This window comes from Callionymus lyra, chromosome 2, assembly GCF_982586985.1.
Source record: "Callionymus lyra chromosome 2, fCalLyr1.hap1.1, whole genome shotgun sequence".
Taxonomy (NCBI): Eukaryota; Metazoa; Chordata; class Actinopteri; order Syngnathiformes; family Callionymidae; genus Callionymus; species Callionymus lyra.
In genome coordinates, this window is record NC_141819.1 from 8264532 (window position 1) to 8287683 (window position 23152).

Here is a 23152-nt window from a genome sequence, read left to right on the forward strand (position 1 = left end):
TCGGCGCCAAATTCACGCCCATTCGGGGTCAAAATGGCCGCAAAGTAAAACAATGGCTTCTGTAGAAGCCGACCTCGATCAGTGGGAAAATTTTCGTTGATACTCTATATACAATTTTTTATTCTATTTTATGTAAAAGGTCTGTTTGGACGGAAATTGCCCACAAATTTTTTCGAATGGCGATTTCTACTCAACAACAACATTTTTGTGTCAATTTCGCAACTTCGTAGCGACAGCAAAAAACAGACAACCTTGAAAACTTTGCACCGACAAAGTTCAGGCGACGATTTGCGACCTCCCCAAAACTTATGTGAACCTCATCACAGCTGCCAAACATTATGATCCGAAAAATCGCGGCTGATGCCCAACTACGAATTTTCAACCTCGTAGCGTTGACCTTGGACGACCAAACGACTTGAAGGTTTGCACCTACAAAAGTTTCAGACGACGATTCTGCGACCTCCAAAAATTGTCGGCGGGCTCAGTCTTCTGCCCGTTTCGGAGAAGGCACGGTTCCGAAATCCCGACTTCCGCGCAACTCCGAAATTTTCGTGTCAACTTGCCGACCTTTGTCGGACGACTGAACGACTCGAAACTATACACTTACTAAGTTCGGACCACGGTCTGCGATGTCCCAAAATTTCAGTATTGTTTCCGAAGATCGCGACCTTTTTCGGCCTCGATAGTGACCTCCACCGACCTAGGTCACTAGTTATCGCCGCCTAATGTGGAGTCGAGGGTCACGACTCACATCTACCCAGTGACCCTTGACCCAACATAACTTCTCGTTAACTCCACCCGGTCTCGTAGGAAAAGGCTTTTTTTTTTAAGGTGACAAATTGTTTTTAACTACAGTAAAGACACAAGAAAAGATTCACATGAAACGTTGAAAAAAAGCAAGTTTGAGTCACTCGGCGGTGAGAACCGTGACCCGATTCGTTAGATAATGAGGCGTTAAAACCGCATCAGGATGTCATGAGTCGCTCGACGTTTAAATTTTTCGTTGGAAATGATCTTTTTTAGCAGCGCGACCGTCAGGTTCTGAGGAACAAGTCGTTTTGTTTTGGACTTTTTTTTTATAAAAACTGAAAGATTTCACTTTTCCTTAGTGATACGAGTTGTTTATGTAAAATATATATATAATCTTCACAAAAAAGTCTGAACAAGGACCACAGAAAACGGTGACTTTGACCTTGGATTTGTAAAAATAGAAAAAGAAACTCACACTTGATTTTCCAGACTCACAATCAACGTCTTCAGAGTCTGAGACGCAGAAACCGTCGAGTGAAGCATCTTTTGAGTCGCAGCAGTTTCTTTCTGACGTGAAATAAAAGACTTTTTTTTCCGACAGACATATTTTCTGTTGAACCTTCAACTCTTTTTTTCCACCATCAAACCTTTTTTCTTTTTAACTTCCCGACTTTGAACTTTTTGAATCATCTCGTTTCATTCAAGTCTTTTCTTTTTAATATAAAAGAGATTTTCTTTTCATAAAGTCGAGCCATATTTCATGAAGAAATGCTTCAATAATTTTTGATATTTGGATGTTTTTAAGTGTCTTTTTGGACGAAGACGAAGACAACTGAGCTCCAGTCACTACATTAAAATGAACAAACATGCTTGTCTATAACTCTAAAAAGAACAGATGACTCTAAAGATAATCCAACATTAGTCGACATGAAAAGAACACAAGTTCACAGAGACCAGGTTTATTTTCTAGAAAGACAAGATATAAAAAAGAGGAAGTTGAATCTTTAAAGAGCAGAAATAGCTTTGGCTGCGATCCTTCGTCCCAGAGGCAGCGTCAGGTCCGTGATGGCCAGAACCACTTTGGGATCCGCCAGAGTCGGCAGTTTGACCAGGTCCGAGACCTGAAGACGCACAGAGAAGCAGAAGGGGTTGAAAGACTTTGAGGGTCACTCGGGGGTCTTTTGAAGTGTGTCACTAGAGTCACTAGTTCACTTGGTGACAAGAGAGGAGATCTCTGGACAAACTACTGTCCATCATGATGATGACATCATCCTCTGAACACTGTCATCAGTGAACAGAGAAGAAGATGCAGCACGGATGCTCCTTCCCATGATGCAACACTAATAGACTCAGGGACTCATTCATTCCTCGTGTTATTAGATTGTTTAATTCTGAGTTTGGGGGCAGGAGTGAAAAGATGATTCTATTCTATGTTAATCTTTGTATCCTTTTCTTTGAGTTATGTTCTTTATCTTTAGATTTATATTGTGTCATCTTGTTCTTTCTTTTTTATGGCACTTTGTTCTTGTTGTTCTTTTTTATGAATCTATCGTCTGTGTTGCTGTGAGCTGGAAAAATAATTTCCTGAAGGAGATCTCCAGAGGATCAATAAAGTTTATCCATCCATCCATCTATCCATCCATCCATCCATCCATCCATCCATCCATCCATCCATTCATCCATCCATCCATCCATCGCTACGAGCTCAGTGATGATTAAATCTGTTTTAACATTAAAAATATGTCATTTATCATCAGTTTTGTAAAAACAACACAGTGTTGTTGTCGAATAAAGTGTATAAAAGAATAAATGAAATAAATATTCAAAACAAGATGAATAAAATACAATAGAATAAGCTTTAAAGTGGGAAAATAAAATAAATAAATAATAGAGTTAATTTAACTTTAAACCTGACGCGCAGATTTTCTTTTTGAAAGTCGACGCCTCGTTATGAAACTTGTTTATCAAAGGAATAATTTTGATCGTTCTCTTCAAGCTGCTGTAGCTTCATCTGTTCTTTGTGTTGATGACACAAGCATTTGTGTGTAACTGGTGTTGAGATTAGGTACGATACATTAAGAGTGTTTACAGTGTGTTTTAGTGTGTGTCGATGAAGCTTCATGAAACAGTGTCAATATCTCCTGAGTCCACTAGATGTCACTCTTTGCTCTATAATCTACTGCTTTGAAAAGTTATTCTATTGAAACCTCACATCATTTTTAAGCTGAGGGCGCCCCCTACTGTCCTCTGAAGAATATGACACTGTTTCATGAAGCTTCATCGACACATCACTAGGTTTTTGCCTGCAAGTGTGTACAACGTACTGGACGAACATTAACGGAGAGAGAAGTTCACATAAAAATTCACGTCTAAAATACGACCTTGTGGTTCAAGGTAAACGCTGCTTTAACGGGTAAGAATCTGGAAAAAGTGAAACATCACGAAAAGGAAATCCATGAATGAGTGGACGATAAAAATAGCTCCTTACGTTCTCCGTAAAGAAGAGGAAGAGAAACCATCGCAGTGACAAAACAATCAGGAACTTCCCGTCCATTAAAAGCCACAAAAAACATACATTACTCTTCCGTTACTGCGTAACAACCTGAGTCACGTCCATTAGAAGAACCTTCATCATCCACCACAACGGTTCCAGAGAAGCCTTCACTCACCATGGTGAAGGGCATGAACTGCAAGATGCTCCCACGGGTTCCTTGCTCCAGACACTCCACACATTCCTCCATGAAGCTCTGCACGAACTGGGTGTGAGGCCCGACCGTCTTGGAGCTCAGGATGGACGAGATGAGGAGGAACAGGTTCGCTGGAGGAGGGAAGAGAGTGATAGAAGTTCATAAATCAAGTCTAGAGTGTTGATAAATGAGAGATTTATTGTCGGGAGGTTTGTGTCTGTGTTTGGTGAGACGGTGTTTCACAACGAAGCTCATGTTACTCACCGAAATGACCTCACGCTCAAACAACTTTCCAGGTTTTTTTTCTCTCACTTCTTGTTCATTTAAGTCCAAGAAACAAAAGAATATGTTTCAATTTGAATTTTACTACATCTTGTTTTACGTCATATTGAAATTATGACAGGAGGCCAGTTAATAATCATAAAAAAAGTACCGTGGTTTTTGGACTATAAATGGCAACTTTGATTCCTGATGCAATTTTGTTTACAAGTGAGCGGCCTCCAGGAGGCGCTCTATCTGGAAGCGTTGAAGGAAGTGAGCTTTTCATCGATGACTCCATGACGAGATGTTGGAGACGGCAGCGTAAAGAACCGAATGCCTTAAGAGGCCTGATCTTGAAAATGTGGTTTTCTTATGTTGCCGTTTTACTGCTGCGTTACAAGCATTGACCAGAAAAGGCATTTGTTAATTGAAAATTGTCTTCGATGTATAATCTTTCTGTGTAAATGATCCATTTAAAAAAAAAACACCTGAAGCTCATAGACCGGTGTCAGGCCTTTGAGTTGAGTAGTTAATCAAGTTAATAAGTTTAAGTTAATAAATATGTTTGTTTCATTGTGTAAACAGTTAAAAACGTCTTGGTTTGAGGAGCAGAGTGAGTGCTGCCTGCGTTGATAGAAGATCTTTGATCAGGCCCAACTTCTCATTAAAATCACAACAGACTGAGTGTGTTTTCTATGTTTGAACCTCGGGAATATTTTGTCCTTTTAAGTATTGTATTTGTTAAAGTAAGTAAGTAATTTTTATTTGTATAGCGCTTTTCCAGACCAGGGTCACAAAGCGCTTAAACAATCAAAACAATTTTCAATAAAGTATATATTTTAAAGGAAACTAGTTCATGTTTTATATCATATATATATATATATATATATATATATATATATATATCTGGAGTTTCTTGACAAGTTCTCTGTGTGTCTAACAACAGTCACGTGTTGTATAACAATAAAAGGATGACAATACAGATGCTACTTTTGAGGAGTCATAAGAACTGAGGAAGGAAACACGGAGGGGACGGGGGGGAAGGTCAAAGGTCGTAGCGATTTCTCACCCAGCACTCGGTTGAGAGGATCCCTCATGTTGACTGTGTGGAGCTGCGAGGCCGAGAGCGAGCTGCTCATGGATCTGTCGCCTGAAGAGGAAACACGTTTGTTATCGTCAAGATTCTATCAACGGACTTCTGGTTTGGTGAATATTGGGGGTGTAAGAAAATATTAATTTATTGAGATACTTCTATTCCAGAAACTGAATCGATACTTAAAAAAACATTTTGTTTTAATTTAAAGTTATTTGATTGTTTCCCTTTCAAAAGTGTGTGTATAAAAGACAATTATTCAATTTTTAATTTTACAATTAACACTCAAATATTTACGCTGTTTATTCATTTGTGTGCTGCAATTAAACCTCCGGCCACTAGTTGGCAACATTCATAATTTCCTCCGTGACAAAGTAACAACAAAACTGGTTAAAATGGCAGCGATGAGTGAAAAACAAAAGTAAACACTAGAGTCCAGCAGCTTTTAAAACTGATGTTTGGACTCATTTAGTCTTTAAAACAAAGTTTAAAGTTAAATTAAACACTGACAGATACTGGATGTTAAATGTTGCTCCAGGTTGTTTGTGTTAATGCACTTCGTTGTTGATATAAGTTTACATTTGTTCTTGAGGTTTTCAGAAACACTTTCCATCAAACACTTTCACATTCGATTAGAGAAACTATTTGTTCATTCATTTGTTGTAAAAGCCAGAAAAAGTGTAGTAATATCGTTGTTACTACAGTATCACAATATATAGTATCGTCTTGTGATACGTATCGACTGTCAATACCATAGTGAATGTGAGTGGATGCTTCATCCCTCGCTTTAATAGATCATGTGAAAACTAACTAAACAATGCCTTTAAATAACGATAAAGTTATGTCGAAACCAACGAAAAGAGATCGAAAACCGAAAGAAAAGCTGTTACTATGACCAGGACTGTTGCTAAAGCTAACATCGCTAACCTGCTGGAAGAACACAGAAGTATTTAAGTGAACTTTAACACAACTTTTTCAGGTTCATTTAACGAACAGAGTTCATGTTGTCCTCCTTTGTTTTTTTGTTTGTTTTTGTGCTTCACGTGAGTTTTACTGATATGATGCTGAACATCAGAATAATGATAGTAAAATAATATTTTGAAGAGGTTTAGAAACAGAAACCGAGACACAGAGACCAGAGAAGAGCTGGAAGAGTCAGAGTTGAAGATGCTCAGGTTTTCATAGGGAGTTACAATACTAATAGCACCACAAGTTAAACCACAAGAGGAAAGACATTCTCAGGTTAGGAGTTCTTCTATTACATACGTTGGCGTTTTTTATCATTTGTGTTTGCATCTAGCTAAATAAATATAAAGATAGCTTTAAATACATAAATATAGAAACTAGGTTGAAAAGGTCAGAGGCTCAATAAACCTTTGACATTTGCAACCTGACCTGGACTGGAGAGAGTCACGTGCTCGTCCTCGTTGGAGCTGAGGAGACGCATGAGTTTGGACGGCTGAGTGTCGTCCAGAGGGAAGAGGCTGCTGTAGTCCTGAGAGGAGAGACAATGGCGTCTTTCACTCAAAGAACATTGAACAGGCCCAGTGTTTGTCCTCGTTGGAACACAAACCTCGATATCTTCTCGCTGTCTCTTGCGTTGATGGACGGAGAAGGAACCTCTGTGGTGAGACGAGTAGGAGCTCAGAGCACACCACACCGACAACCTGCGGGGGCGGAGACACGACAAATGAAAGGAAACGTTCCGGAGACACCGTCAGGAAACAGACTTCTTTACTTGGCCAGAGCTTTGCCAGGAGGGTCTGCCAAGCATTTCCAGTTGGCGGGGTCTGTGAGAAGGTTCGGCAAGATGGTGCCCAGGAGGGTGAGCGTGATCTGCTGCGTGTCCAGACAGAATATACTGTAGAGTAACTCCACCACTCGCTCGGCCCACTCCTTACGAGTTTCCTTCAGCAGCTCCTGAAACATTGTTCCTCAGTTAAAGTAGAAGAAGTCGACATATTTTCATAAACAACAAGTAAATGATGATTTAATTTCACTTTAAATGTTGAACCTTCCTGTTCGAGTGCAAGATCCTCATCATGACCATGTTTTCAACTTATTACTTTAAAAAGTTGCTCTGAAATCTGGGCGAACGAGAGGTTACGAGAGTCCATTATGACGTAATAATGGCTTCACTCCTCCTCCAGCCAGCTGTAGTCAGCCCCCGCTTTGTTTATACAACGAGTCCCTTGGAGGTGTAGACTTCCGGGATTGATGACGCGCGGTGACAAACCTTCATGTTTGACTAATCACAGCAGAGTGGGTGTGGTTGTGGGCAACAAGATTGAATCTCCAGAAAAACGAGTTTTCTTAAGATCATTTTCTAACGTCAACGTTTCAATGGAAGGAGATGTTGTTCTCACACCTTGACCAAGTTGTTGGTGAACCAGAAGACCCCTCCCATGTTGAGGAGGCTCTCGAACAGGTGCAGGGCCCGGCTGTCCACCCAACCCTTCCGCAGCACCGTCTGGAACTGCTTGCTGAGGGCCACGTGGATGGGCTCCTTGGCCGGCAGCAGGTTCCGATAGGGGATGGGCTCCTGACCCTCCACCGGCGAACGCAGGGCGGCCCCCGTTTGTTGGAAGACATCGGCACACATGTGCTCCATGATGGAACTCATTATTATCACCCTGAAAGGAAAATTAAAGTCAAGAACCGTCTTAATTGTTGCCGTACAGCAGGGCCCTCAAACTCAATCATTCAGGGGCCGAAAATACTTAAGTGAAGGAGGTTACAGGCTGAACAGAACGTGGATTTTTCTGTCAATGATCGGAAGTACGATCAAACACCATTGAATTATTTCGCTTTAATCAGTTTTACTGATAAATAAAAACACTATTAATGATTCTTCTTCATGTAAATTTAGGAACTAAGAGTGTATCTTATTTTCTAAATTATCCGTATAATTGTTAATATTCGTAACCTCTGATCATCGACATGAACGTTAATCAACTTTTGATTCTGAACCATCCGGCGGGAAACAAAAGTTTAAAAGTTTCCATCTAAAAACATGCTTATATTCTGACCTGCTGTAGTAGAAGAACAGAAAAGCGAATATAATTTACTTACTTACTTATATTTCCACGACTGAGTTTTTCCACGACATAGTCAAACTATAGTATAATATAACACATTGGTTGTGCATCTTTTGTAAATTTGATTTATTTTTTTTAATGAAAGAAAATCAAAAGGGATTAATTTCCTCTAAAACCAAAAATAAATTTCACTTGTGATGGTTGCTTGGGCCCAAAGTTTATATTATAATTAATAAATTATTATAATTTTTTTGCTTATTATCAACTCTGTGGAAAAACAAGTCAAAACAAACTCCAACTACACAGAGTAAACCATGATATAATGAAGTTTGTGTGTAATTAGATGCACCTTTCACAGCAACACTAATAGACTCAGGGACTCACATTCCTTGTGATATTAGATTGTTTATTTTGATAGTTTTGTGGGAAGGAGTGGAGTGAAAAGATAAGTACCTTTCACTGTAGAACTGCAGTGTGTTCTCTCCATACAAAGGGGTCACCAACTGTCTGATCATGGTCTGTGGTTTCTCCCTCTCGTCGCGCCCCAACATCCTCACGTGGGCGACCAGCCACGCCACCGCACATATGGCCATGCTGCACACTTTCCCCTTGATGTTGTCGGTGATCTTCTGCACGTCGTAAAAAAACACAGCGAAGAGGAGGAGAAGGAATGTTACGAGAGGCAGGTTAGCTGAAGAATGCAAGTTACACAATATGATTGAAGTTCAGACCTGCACTGCTTCCACCGACAGGACTCCGTTCTCCCAGGCGTTAAGAACTTCCAGGATGGCTGCAGGAGTGCTGAGGCAGATCTCGTGCCACTTCACCTGACTGCGGGAGAATAAATGTCAAGAATACATTATTCAAACCAACATAAAAAGACAATTATTTCAAACTCTTGTCTAAGCTCTTGTCTAAGGGACATTTGGTTCAATAATCTACTGATAACAGGGATATTTTCTATTTGAATCTGTGAAAAAAAATGTATGTAAAAACAAACAAAAAAATACAAGATTGTGTAATACTCAGAATTCTGAAGTGTGGGTAACACTTGTACTATTTAAGATCAGCAGATCTTCGCTCACATGCCTATCATTTTTGAGGAACTGTGAAGTTTGTTTTCCCTGAAGAATCACAAGAGTCACAATAGTACATTAGGAAGATTGAAGAATATTCACATGACCATGGAGCTCAAGTCTGAGGAAACTAGCTTAGTCAGATCAAAGAAACTCTAATGAAGTACAAGTACTTTATTCATCATTTCACTGTGTAAATATTTGGTCTTCAGCGTGAACACTTACACCAGCTTCATCTCTGAGGAGTTGTTCAGCAGCGTGACCAGACTCTCCACCTTGCCGGGCTCAGGTCTGAAGCAGGGGTGGTCGGGGTTGAGGGTCTTCCCCTCTTCAGGCATACACGTCTGTAGCCACGTCTCAAAAAATGGCGTCTCCCCCGAAGGACTGGGCTCCGACAGGATGACCTGGGGGAACGGACAAGTCATGACTAGAGCAACAGAAAATTAAAATGTTGGTCTGAACGGCAGCAAATACAGGCGTGTGAGTCTCCAGAGTATTGTTCTTGCGTGAGCAGGGAAGAGTAAAAGGTTCCATGACTTAGTTTGAAATTATCTCACATCCTCCATTGAGTTGCTTCAGTTGATTTTGAGCTAAATACATAAACATTTTCAAATACTTAATAAATGACTTTAGAAATTGCTCATGAACACGTATTAAAATGTTCACTCCAAAAGCTCGAAATCTTAAAAAAAATATATCACAACAACATCAGGGAACTCATTTCACTGTGTGAGCGAGTGAGTCAGAGAAAAGATGTGGCAAGAGAATGAATGGGGTAATTGTGATTTGGGGCTTTTGAACCTAAAGAATGCTAGTTAAGCCCTAAAGGCATTAACATTTTTATTCAGATTAAGGGGGCGCATATCACGATACAGGGACAAATATACGATATACTGTGATACTGTAGTAACAAGTATATATGTGTAGTATTGTCGAGTACTTGACTCTGGTTTTCCAGAATTTACAGACCACATGACTCTTGACGAAGTCATAACTTTTTTTTTTTGTTTTCAAACCAAAATAGGTCCAAACATCAGCTTTAAAAGCTGCTGGAGACACTGTATCCTCTCGTCCTCAGTCAACGTCGGGATATTTTAACTTCTAAAGTTTTAAGTTTCTTAACCTGGATCCAAAAGCATTTTCCTTGTCCTAAATTTATTTTCCCCAGAGAGTTTCTTTCTTGTGAAAGTATCGCAAACATGGATGTGTAGTATCTAGAATCTGATGACACAGTATTCACGATACAGGTTCAACGATACAGTGTATTATGATACTGTAGTAACAAGGATATATTTGTAGTATTGCCAAGTACTTGACTCTGGTGTTGTAGTATGTACAGACCACATGACTCTTGACGAAGTCGTAACTTTTTAAAATTTGTTTTCAAACCAAAATAGGTCCAAACACCAGCTTTAAAAGCTGCTGGACTCACTGTATCCTCTCGTCCTCAGTCAACATCGGGTTATTTAAATTTATAAAGTTTTAAGTTTCTTAACCTGGATCCAAAAACATTTTCCTTGTCCTAAATTTATTTTCCCTGAGTTTCTGTCTTGTGAAAATATCGCAAACATGGATGTGTAGTATCTAGAATCTGATGACACAATATTCACGATACAGGTTCAAACAATACAGTGTATTATGATACTGTAGTAACAAGGATATATGTGTAGTATTGTCCAGTACTTGACTGGTGTTGTAGTATTTACAGACCACATGACTCTTGACGAAGACGTAACTACTTTCATTTGTTTTTCAAACCAAAATATGTCCAAACATCAGCTTTAAAAGATGCTTGAGTTGACTGTATCCTCTCGTCCTCAGTCATTGCTGGGATCTCGTGGAGGACGTTATAATTGTTGCCATCTAGCAGGTTATTTGCGACATAAAAAAACAACGACAAAAAAAATAGTGTATATATGGATTAATAGTAAAAAATAAAATTTGAACTGAAAGCCAAATAACCATCCATGTAATATCATGTAATATCATGTATAATCATGTAATATCATGTAATATCATGTAATATCATGTAATACCAACACAGTGCTGTTGAACTACATGCATCAATAACTCGTGCTCTCATTGAAATGAATTCAAGGAACCGACCTCAGAACCGTAGGTCTGGACCACATGACAGAGCATGAGGAAGGAGATGTCGAAGAGCAGAGCTCTGACAGACGCAGACTTGGCTAAAGGAAGAAGAGGAAAGAGTCTGGTATCATTATCACGATGGAACCAAAATAAATACACATGAATAAACTCACATCCTTCTCCGCTGATGTGCTTCGGGAACTCGTTCAGCCTGAATCAAAGAGAAAGAAGAAACTGTAGTTACCAATAATCCACGTCATTCCTATTCCATAATCTGTGTGTGTGCGCGTGTGTGTGTGTGTGTGTGTGTGTGTGTGTGTGTGTGTGTGTGTGTGTGTGTGTGTGCATCAAGAGCCAGATGGATAAATGTATGTTCCTCACTTAAAGCAGCACAACAAACATTCTAAGGTTGTTTAATTTTTCATATTTTCTGAGTGATTTTAAATCCTAACAAAGATGACTCACGTAATATAACTTTTATTTTAACAATATCCTTCGCCGCCTAACTTTGCCTGAGAGTGTCATGTGACCATCAACCTCTTTTACGGCAGTCGACAGGAGACGTTTTCAACCAGAAACTGAGACGACAAGATCCAGTGATGTGTCGATGAAGCTTCATGAAACAGTTTCATTATTTCAGAGGACAGCAGGAGGCGCCATCAGTTTGAAAAGGATGCGAGGTTTCAATAGAACTTTTCAAAGCAATAGATTATAGAGCAAAGAGCGACATCTAGTGGACTCAGGAAATAATGACACTGTTTCATGAAGCTTTATCGACACATCACTAACAAGATCCTTTATCCTAGACGTCCCTAATATTAGTAGCTTAATAAAAATCAAGAATGTATATGTTTGTTGTTGTATTCTACATATACCTACATTCTTTGACCCACTAACAAGGTCTGGTTTGAAAGATCTTTTTTTTTCTGCGAAGAACCCAGAGAGGGTTTTTTTTTAATTGTTTATTTCATTAATATTGTTATCATTTATTTCCCTTTTCTGTTACAAGGTGAGCCTGATTCCCATCAGAGGAGGGGAAAGTTATGTGGCCCTCAGGGGACCCCTGCTGTGTCTTGTTTCGTAAACGAATGTGGTAAATTGCAACATGAGGATGCAGTTACATCGCTCTAACACCGGGGGGAGCCAGAGACGACTTACTTAATGAACTTCCGGGCGAACGACTTAAGCTTTCCTGTGGCGGCGGCAGCGGCCAGGAGCAGGTCCAGACTCTTGCCGGACAACATGTGTCCGAGGACCCCCAGGAGACCTTCCGGAGACTTGGAGTGATCCGCGTCTACGGTCTGTGGACGATCACGTTGAAACGAAGTCAGACTCTCGAGCACAGATCGTAGAATGTGACGTTTAAACACCTTGAGGATGTTGGTCACGGTAGGTTCTGCTCGCAGGATGAGGCCCGGGTTCGGCTGGATGATGTCGTTCTCGGCTATCTTGAGCTTCGGGGCGAACTCCCTGAGGGATGGAAGGCGTTACTGGAGTCACCGAAGAGTGACCTTCTATGAAAGAAGGTGTTACCGCTGAGACGTGAGGTTGGCCGTGTTGCCCTCCGACAGCAGGCCCAGCTTGTGGCACTCCTGCAGGAGGATCCCCAGACTGTCGCAGCTGCACACGGAAGCAAAAACCATGAGCAGGAAGATGCTGCACACACTTGTGAACACACTCGGTTCAACTCACTTGCATCTCTGGTCGGCCTTGTCCAGCAGCGGAGTGAGTTTGAGAAGGTACTGGAAGGCCACGTTCACGTCCTCCGTGAAGTCCTGGAGAGTCAAATACAGTTTCTTCAACATTCGTAGAGTTTTACTCTCTAGTATTTAAAAAAAAAACATTCTACACTATGTAACCACCCGGAGTCTTTTTTCATATTGAACACTGAGAGAGATTTCAAGTGACCAGAAGATACATTCGTGAACTAACAAAAGAAGAGCCTTTTTCTTCCTTTGTATACAAAAGAATAAATCTTTTCAAGCTTACGTGTTGTGGCTTTAACTAGGTTAAGTTAAGTAGAACTTTATTACTAACCTGAGTCAAGTGATTGTGCTTTGAGGTGATATTGGAAAAAAGTTGTTTCAAAGTATCCTTGAAACCTCTTTTTTAAATTAAACACCAATAACACTAGTAAAGAATTATACACCATCGTGTGTAGATCGTTTACTTACGGTAGAAGGAAATATTATTATATTATTAGTATGACGCGTATTTCATTTGATGTTTTTAACTCGTGTTATCTTAGCGTCCAGGTGAGCCGAAAATTATAACTACACACATAACACATTTGTTTTCGGGTCTTCGGGTCACCTCGACCAAGAGACAACACAAGGGATACTACTAACACATTTGTTTTCAGCGGCCTTCGGGTCACCTTGACCCAGAGGCAACACAAGGGATACCACAAACACATTTGTTTTCAGCGGCCTTTGGGTCACCTTGACCCAGAGACAACACAAGGTATACCACAAATATATTTGTTTTCAGTGGCCTTCGGGTCACCTTGACCCAGAGACAACACAAGGTATACCACAAACATATTTGTTTTCAGCGGCCTTCGGGTCACCTTGACCCAGAGACAACACAAGGTATACCACAAACATATTTGTTTTCAGCGGCCTTCGGGTCACCTTGACCCAGAGACAACACAAGGTATACCACAAAAATATTTGTTTTCAGTGGCCTTCGGGTCACCTTGACCCAGAGACAACACAAGGTATACCACAAACATATTTGTTTTCAGTGGCCTTCGGGTCACCTTGACCCAGAGACAACACAAGGTATACCACAAACATATTTGTTTTCAGCGGCCTTCGGGTCACCTTGACCCAGAGACAACAAAAGGGTTAATAGTAGAGCTGCAGTTTTGAATAAAAGTAGACGACTATGATCGTGTACTTTATACTTCCCACGTCTCTGATATATATAGAAAAAAACATCTTACCAGTCCCTTGTCTGCCTGAGGATACTTCTTCAGACGCAGCAAAACCTGAGGGATCTAGAAAGAAATACACAAAAAAATCCTAGTTTTTAAACACAACTAAGCATGTTCAACTAGCAGTTATTTTGTTACAAGAAAAAGTATATACACTTAAACATGCTTGCTAGGTCGGATTCTTATTCAGCATTAATGGCAAAAGTATCAACAGTAGAAACTACTCTACTACTAAATATATCTAAACAGTATAAATATACATTTAATAAAACTGCCTTGATTAAAACTAGTCAATAAACTTGGTTATTGGGCTGATGTTCTAAACCCATTTCTGTTTTATAAAGCCTTTTAAATGTATTATTATTATTTTGAAAAGCTAAACAAACAGACTTTCTTAAAGGATAAAACACACAAAAAATGTTTTATTTCACCTTGAGAAACGTGAACGCCGTCCACTTCAGCTCCTCGGTGCCTTCTGGAGACTCGATGAGGCCCGTGAAGCAAGCCTTCCATATCTCCAGCACGAAGAGAGGAGTCGGCACTTGCTGTGGTGGACGAATCAAACAAGTCATAAGTAACAAGTCATTTAATTTGCCTTTGAAGCAGCAATAAAAACATTCAACTTTGACTAAACCTCATGGCTATAAACACCAGCTTAAAAAAACATTAAACATTAAATCCAACAATTCAGATGATCCTGTTATTCTTTTGTTAGTAACACTGTGTATTTAAAAAAAAAAAATCTCTAGGAAGAACAAGTTAACGATGTAAAAAAAGGGCTTTAAACTGAATAATATCGTCTTTTTCTCATGAAAGAACAAATTTACGATGTAAAAAAATAGCTTTAAACTGAATAATATCGCCTTTTTCTCTTGAAAGAACAAGTTCACGATGTAAAAAAAGGGCTTTAAACTGAATAATATCGTCTTTTTCTCTTGAAAGAACAAGTTCACGATGTAAAAAAAGGGCTTTAAACTGAATAATATCGTCTTTTTCTTTTGAAAGAACAAGTTCACGATGTAAAAAAAAAGGCTTTAAACTGAATAATATCGTCTTTTTCTCTTGAAAGAACAAGTTTACGATGTCAAAAAGGACTTTAAAATGAATAATATAGTTTTTTTTTCTCTTGAAAGAACAAGTTAACGATGTAAAAAAAGGGCTTTAAACTGAATAATATCGTCTTTTTCTCTTGAAAGAACAAATTTACGATGTCAAAAAAGGGCTTTAAACTGAATAATATAGTCTTTTTCTCTTGTAAGAACAAATTTACGATGTAAAAACAGGCCTTTAAAATGAATAATATCGTCTTTTTCTCTTGAAAGAACAAGTTCACGATGTAAAAAAAGGGCTTTAAAATGAATAATATCGTCTTTTTCTCTTGAAAGAACAAGTTCACGATGTAAAAAAAGGGCTTTAAAATGAATAATATCGTCTTTTTCTCTTGAAAGAACAAGTTCACGATGTAAAAAAAGGGCTTTAAAATGAATAATATCGTCTTTTTCTCTTGAAAGAACAAATTTACGAAGTCAAAAAAGGGCTTTAAACTGAATCATATCGTCTTTTTCTCTTGAAAGAACAAGTTCATGATGTAAAAAAATGGCTTTAAACTGAATAATATCGTCTTTTTCTCTTGAAAGAACAAGTTTACGATGTAAAAAGGGCTTTAAACTGAATAATATCGTCTTTTTCTCTTGAAAGAATAAGTTAACGATGTAGAAAAAAAAGGCTTTAAACTGAATAATATTTTTCTCTTGAAAGAACAAGTTTACGATGTAAAAAAAGGGCTTTAAACTGAATAATATGTCTTTTTCTCTTGAAAGAACAAATTTACGATGTAAAAAAAGTGCTTTAAACTGAATAATATCGTCTTTTTCTCTTGAAAGAACAAGTTCACGATGTACAAAAAGGGCTTTAAACTGAATAATATCGTCTTTTTCTCTTGAAAGAACAAGTTCACGATGTAAAAAAAGGGCTTTAAACTGATTAATATCGTCTTTTTCTCTTGAAAGAACAAGTTCACGATGTACAAAAAGGGCTTTAAACTGAATAATATCGTCTTTTTCTCTTGAAAGAACAAGTTTACGATGTAAAAAAAGGGCTTTAAACTGAATAATATCGTCTTTTTCTCTTGAAAGAACAAGTTCACGATGTAAAAAAAGGGCTTTAAACTGAATAATATCGTCTTTTTCTCTTGAAAGAACAAGTTCACGATGTAAAAAAAGGGCTTTAAACTGATTAATATCGTCTTTTTCTCTTGAAAGAACAAGTTCACGATGTAAAAAAAGGGCTTTAAACTGAATAATATCGTCTTTTTCTCTTGAAAGAACAAGTTCACGATGTAAAAAAAGGGCTTTAAACTGAATCATATCATCTTTTTCTCTTGAAAGAACAAGTTTACGATGTAAAAAAAGGGCTTTAAACTGAATCATATCATCTTTTTCTCTTGAAAGAACAAGTTTACGATGTCAAAAAGGACTTTAAAATGAATAATATCGTTTTTTTCTCTTGAAAGAACAAGTTAACGATGTCAAAAAAGGGCTTTAAACTGAATAATATCGTCTTTTTCTCTTGAAAGAACAAGTTAACAATGTCAAAAAAGGGCTTTAAACTGAATAATATCGTCTTTTTCTCTTGAAAGAACAAGTTAACAATGTCAAAAAAGGGCTTTAAACTGAACAATATCGTCTTTTTTTCTTGAAAAATCAAATTTACGATGTAAAAAAAGGGCTTTAAACGGAATAATATCGTCTCTTTCTCTTGAAAGAACAAGTTTACTATGTAAAAAAAGGGCTTTAAACTGAATAATATCGTCTTTTTCTCTTGAAAGAACAAGTTTACGATGAAAAAAAAGGTTTTTCACCTGCATTCTCTTGATCATCATCAGCTGCTCCACCAGCGGCTGAATCTCTCCGGTCAGATTCATGGTTCCTTCCAGCATGATGAAGGCGTGGATGGACGGGAAGGAGGCGTGAGAGGGATGGTCGCTCGACTCGCTCAGCAACTGTGTGACTCTGGAAGAGAAGACCATTCAATTATCGATGTGTTCTTCGATATATATATCAATGATGAATAAAGGTTGATTGAAAAGTGATCGTTACCCTTTCACCAACACCAATCCTTCGTCCAATTTGGTTCTCAGAGTCGGGTTAGAAACGGCGCTGAGGCCGTCGGTCACTTTGAGCATGGCTTGTTCGATGCTGCTCCACGAACCTTTGGAAGAATCCACCACAAAATCATTAGCTTGAATATTTCTCCGTCTTTTTTCATTTACTTTCTACTCTCACACTTATAGTCGTCATATTTTACATGTGTTTTCTGATTCAACATTTTACTGTGTTTATATTCATATCTACTAGCACCTCAAATGGCTTCTCTTGATTGAAAGGAGAAGCCGTTCTACTCCGAGTCTCTCCAGGATGACTGACCTCAACTTAAGTCCAAGGCATATCTCATACAACATAAGACAAAATATATCAACAAATGAAACAGTTCAGCCACAAACTAACAACTCATCCTGACATGTTACGACTTGAACAACTCGTTTCAACAAGTTGCGACGTCAAACAAATTGTCTCAACATGTTCCGAAATGTACAACTCATCTCAACAAGTGACGACATGAACGACTCATCTCAACAAGTTCCGACATGAACAAACAGACCTAAACAATCAAGAACATGTACCGACATGTACAAAATGACCGACACAAATTCGAACAAATTCCTTCAGGAGGTCAGACAAGGAAAGTCGTACACATGTTCCAACATTAAGCCATAAACGTTCAACGGAACATTTTCCTGAAACATGAACGTAGCCAAAAACGTTTTACACGTTGACTAGAGCAAAACCAAAACAATAGCACCCCCTAATGGACAAAGTGACTTCTACTCAAATGAAAATGAAACGAGCATCTTGTTTCTAGGTTTGAAGTTGAGATTTTTCCAAAAGACAACAATTGGCCACAAAATCTAAAGAGCGACTTGACTCGTGCAAACTACAACACGTGCTTACAATCTTAAATGAAAAAATCAAGTTAGCTTTAATAAAAATTAATTAATTAATTTACTGACAAAGCTCAGAAATTACGGATCACAATTTAGCACTTTCTGGGAGGACTAAATGAAAATAAATGTATTTACTAATCCAGCAAAAAATAAAAATAAATCAAACCTTACACTTATCCAGGTTACAAAAATAAATTCAAAGAACATGTTTCTGACACATTAATGTTTTTAGAGACGTTGTTCCTGGAACTAAACTGTGTGTTGTACAGTATTTTCACTTGCTAACTTAGTAAATCTACTGCAATCCCTGGTTCAGCCAATATTCTTGACTGGATGTGCTATTTATAAATTTAACTGGTTTCTTTGTAAATTTGATCCTCATGTTTTCCCTTCTACATTATATACTATTCTATATATAATATATACTGTATATATATTTTCAATTCAGTTTTATAGGACCAAACATTTGTGTACATTTCCTTCTACATTAAAGATAAAATGTGAGATTCTGTTAATAAAACCGTAAAACACCTGGTTCTTCTAGACGTGCGATGTGAACCAACGATCGATTCTTGGAGCTTTTGATGAGGCCGTGCAGGCGGTCCTGGCAGGCTGACAGACAGGCCTCTGTGCTGGACACTGGGCCCGGTTCCCGCAGTTTCTCGCAGTACCAGGCGCTCCCTTGCAGCAGCCACACCACCACTCCCAGCAGTGCTCGGCACAGAGCGATACACTCCTCCGCTTTACCGTGGCATCTACGGGGGAAGACATGTTGACATGTTATTGTAGTGAATGTGTTTTATGATGTTTTGAATTACTTTATTGCTAATCTCAAATATATTCTTCATTCGAGACTATTTTTATTTTATTTTACTATTAAAAACAAACAACAACATTGATTTATTCATGGATTTTCCTCCACTTAATCCAGAGAAAACAGTTAAACTTGTTGATTAACCTCCGTATGTTTCTAGATTGAGGGAGGAAGCCGGATTTCCAAATGGAAACAAGGAGAAACATACAAACTCCACATAATAGACACATGTCCTTGTTAAGATTAAACCTACAACCTTCTTGCTACAAGGTGTCTAACCCACCACTGCACCACGTTGCCCTTCATAATAGAAATGTTGGCTTGAACATACTTTCTGTGCTCCTCACCTCTTCAACCCCTTGTGTTATCTCGGGGTCAAGGTGACCCGAAGGCCCGTAAACAAATTGCTTTATCCCTTATTTTGTCTGTGGGATAAGGTGAACGACCTCCCTGGCTTCCATAAATACATATGCAGTGGTGTAGGTCATTCACCATGACCCAGAGACAACACAAAGGATACCACAAACACATTTGTTTGCAGACCTCCGGGTCACCTTGACCCTGAGCTAACACAAGGGGTTAAAAAACATTAAAATCAACAATAGTATTACGCTGAAGGATGCAAACAAACTAACCTGAGACGGTGGCAGAACATGTCCATTATTTCCAAAAGCGACTTGACACAGAGCTCCCTCGAGAAATCATCAAACTGGAATGAATTTAAAGCAGATTTATTTTTGTTATATTAACATCATAAAATGAAAATTATAATGTTAACATCGTAACGTAAACATCATGACGTAAACATCATAACAAACATAATAACATAAACATCGTAACGTAAAATCCTAACGTAAACATCATAACGTAAAATCTTAACGTTAACGTTGTAACATTAACATCGTGACGTTAACATCTTAACGTTAACATCATAACATAAACATCGTAACCTTGACATCGTAACGTAAACATTGTAACGTTAACATCGTAACGTTAACATCGTAACGTTAACATTGTAACGTTAACATAGTAACGTTAACATTGTAACATAAACATCATAACGTAAACATCATAACGTAAACATCATAACGTAACATCATAACGTAAAATCTTAACGTTAACGTCGTAACATTAACATCGTAACATTAACATCGTGACGTTAACATCGTGACGTTAACATCGTGACGTTAACATCATAACATTAACATCATAACGTTATCATTATAAAGTTATCATCATAAAATAAACACCATAACGTTAACATCATAACGTTAACATCGGAACGTAAACATCGGAACGTTAACATCGGAACGTTAACATCGGAACGTTAACATCGGAACGTTAACATCGGAACGTTAACATCGGAACGTTAACATCGTAATGTTAACATCATAACGTTAACATCATAACGTAAACATCATAACGTAAACATCATAACATAAACATCATAACATAAACATCATAACATAAACATCATAACGTTAACATCATAACGTTAACATCATAACGTTAACATCATAACATAAACATCATAACGTTAACATCATAACGTAAACATCATAACGTAAACATCATAACGTAAACATCATAACGTTAACATCATAACATAAACATCATAACATAAACATCATAACGTTAACATCATAACGTTAACATCATAACGTTAACATCATAACATAAACATCATAACGTTAACATCATAACGTAAACATCATAACGTAAACATCATAACGTAAACATCATAACGTAAAATCCTAACGTAAAATCTTAACGTTAACGTCGTAACATTAACGTCGTAACATTAACATCGTGACGTTAACATCGTGACGTTAACATCGTGACGTTAACATCATAACGTTAACATCATAACGTAAACATCATAACGTAAACATCATAACGTTAACATCATAACATAAACATCATAACGTTAACATCATAACATTAACATCATAACATTAACATAATAACGTTAACATCATAACGTTAACATCATAACGTAAACATCATAACGTTAACATCATAACATAAACATCATAACGTTAACATCATAACATAACATAAAGATGATCCAGGAACACGATACCTTGCTGATGGCCGTGAGAACACTCGAGTGCGACACCATCTAGACAGAAAGATTTAAGACATGATTAAATTTATATAATGTTTTTATTTTTAATGCTATAGCATGTTTTTCTTTACTCACCTGAGAGCTTATGGAATATTTAAGGTAAGACAGAATCAAAGGGTTGGGAGACGGACCAATCATGGCCTGTTCCATCAGGGCTTCTGGAAAATAATAAAACCCAGGTTCAGAAACACTAAAAAAATAAATATGGAAGTTAAGACTGCATTAGTTTTTCCTGGATAACAGCACTGGTTACTCGCTTCACGTTTGATTGTGTTATCTGAGTATCTTCTCGTACAACTATGACCTTTTCTTCACCTCTACACAACACTGATGACGAAGAACACATGTCTTAGTTTATCAAGACTATTAAATGTTTGGATTGATCAAGTACACGTGCCACAAATCTCTGACGACAACACAAGTTTTCACGTTGACAAAACTCCCTCGCAAACCATCTAAGATGAGTAAGATGTTCATCAGAATCTCTATGAAACTATAAGTTATACATTTATCTGTGAGTCTGACAAATATGTTATCAATTGATCAAATTGCAAACTGATTATTTTGGACCAGCCTGGTCGTCTGTAAATCTGACTCTCAAGTCAAGCGTGACTGTTATCTCACTTTTACTGTGATTATTTTTCCATTACTGTATATTTAAACAACTCGTGGTAGCGTTTGTTTAATGTGGGCTATTCATTCGTTTGAATAAGCATATTTTTTTTAAGAGCCACATTTTCTAATTCAAGTTATGATAATTTCTATTTATTGATAAAAAAAAACAGTTTCTTTGCTTAGCAATCTTCCAAAAGATACCAACCTTATTAAAATCGGGTAAATAGTATGCAAGGTATTTTAATTTGAAAGTCGGATTAAACAAAAATCTACACACATCTACTACAGAAAACTGACCAGAAACTGTTTAATTCAACTGAGGAAAATCTCTAAATTTAGAAAAATGATGTCACGACACGATCTAGAGTTTATAATCCATGCATTTGTGTCGTTTAGACTATTGTAACAGTTTATTTTCATGTCTAAACAAGAAGGATCTGTCTCGCCTGCAGTTCATACAAAACTCTGCAGCCAGAATTCTGAGCCGCTCTAGTAGAAGAACTCACATTTCTCCGATACTTCAAACTCTTCACTGCCTGCCAGTTTCTTTCAGGATCATTTAAAATTCTGGTTCTTACTTTCAGATCTATTCATGGTCAGACCTTCCATCAGTGATCTGATCCAGACTTACACCGCAGCTCGGGCTCTGAGGTCTGTGGATCAGAATCTACTGATGGTTCCTGAACACGGTTCAGGACCAGAGGAGAGAAATCCTTCCAGACTGTTGCTCCTAAGCTTTGGAACCATCTCTGTGTTTGATGATCTACTGACTCCTTCAAGAAACATCCTTGATTCTCTGAGACATCTTTTATTGGGTATTGTTTTGATTGTTTAAGCGTTTGTGACCCTGGTCTAGAAAAGCCTCTGCAAATATGACTTACTTAACTAAAATATTGAACCTTATTGACTTCATTCAACGGTTTTAATATAACTTTCTTAATCTCTATCACAGGGAAATGATACGTAAATCACTGGAATCGTCTTCACAAGACTTGTTAGATAATAACACTTTCATTTAAATCATTTTAACACTAAATATCGACAGAGTTGATACGAACCTGCGAGGTTGAGATACTCCCATGTTGCTCCTTTCGGGAAGTTGGACTTGATGTAGATGGACCACTGGTAGTCGCTCCATCGCTCCTTCCAGGCTTGAAGGATCGCTTGTTTCAAGTTCACCACCTTCATCCTGAGAAACATCTCAAAATGAATATTTTGAAGCACAAAAGTAGCTTCGATGTTAGCATTCAGTGTCATTCATTCACGCTTGTCCAGGAGCTCGAGTCTAAGTCAACGTAACATCATTGCTAATCGAAATAAAATAGTTATCTTAATGCATTTATACTTACGTGGCGCTTTTCTTTACAAACAAAAATATGTATATTTCCCCTCAAAAAAATGCTCGAGCTTCACAATACAACAGTAGCCATCACGGCTTTGAAAGTGACGTTCGATGATTGGACGAGATGAAAAGTGTCGCAGTATTCTGTCCGCTGATTGGCTGCCACTGGTCCGACGGTGCATGACGTTGGCCGTTATGGCCAGCAGGGGTCACTGTTTGTCTGGGTTTAAGTCAAACAGTAGCGGTGAGAAAACTATGAAATAAAACTTCAATTAATTAATTTTCAATTGTGAGTAAGTAAGTAAGTAATTTATAT

At 37.9% G+C, this 23152-nt stretch overlaps 1 protein-coding gene across 1 annotated transcript; it reads right to left on the reverse strand.

Moving 5' to 3' along the window:
* Nucleotides 1–1693: 1693 nt before the first annotated feature.
* On the reverse strand, nucleotides 1694–22922 carry med24 (mediator complex subunit 24). The gene is made up of 26 exons (XM_087783375.1): nucleotides 22844–22922; nucleotides 22553–22683; nucleotides 20955–21037; nucleotides 20835–20873; nucleotides 19387–19460; nucleotides 18469–18692; nucleotides 17033–17144; nucleotides 16795–16945; nucleotides 14366–14479; nucleotides 13944–13997; nucleotides 12689–12771; nucleotides 12530–12616; nucleotides 12367–12466; nucleotides 12155–12297; nucleotides 11170–11207; nucleotides 11012–11094; nucleotides 9131–9309; nucleotides 8561–8660; nucleotides 8283–8458; nucleotides 7160–7424; nucleotides 6530–6711; nucleotides 6365–6458; nucleotides 6187–6286; nucleotides 4768–4848; nucleotides 3420–3568; nucleotides 1694–1871 (listed from the first exon to the last, which is right to left on the reverse strand). Exons 2-26 carry the CDS (start codon nucleotides 22680–22682, stop codon nucleotides 1755–1757), a joined length of 2958 nt encoding a protein of 985 aa, XP_087639501.1. The 5' UTR covers nucleotide 22683; nucleotides 22844–22922; the 3' UTR covers nucleotides 1694–1754.
* Between the last annotated feature and the right edge of the window lie 230 nt (nucleotides 22923–23152).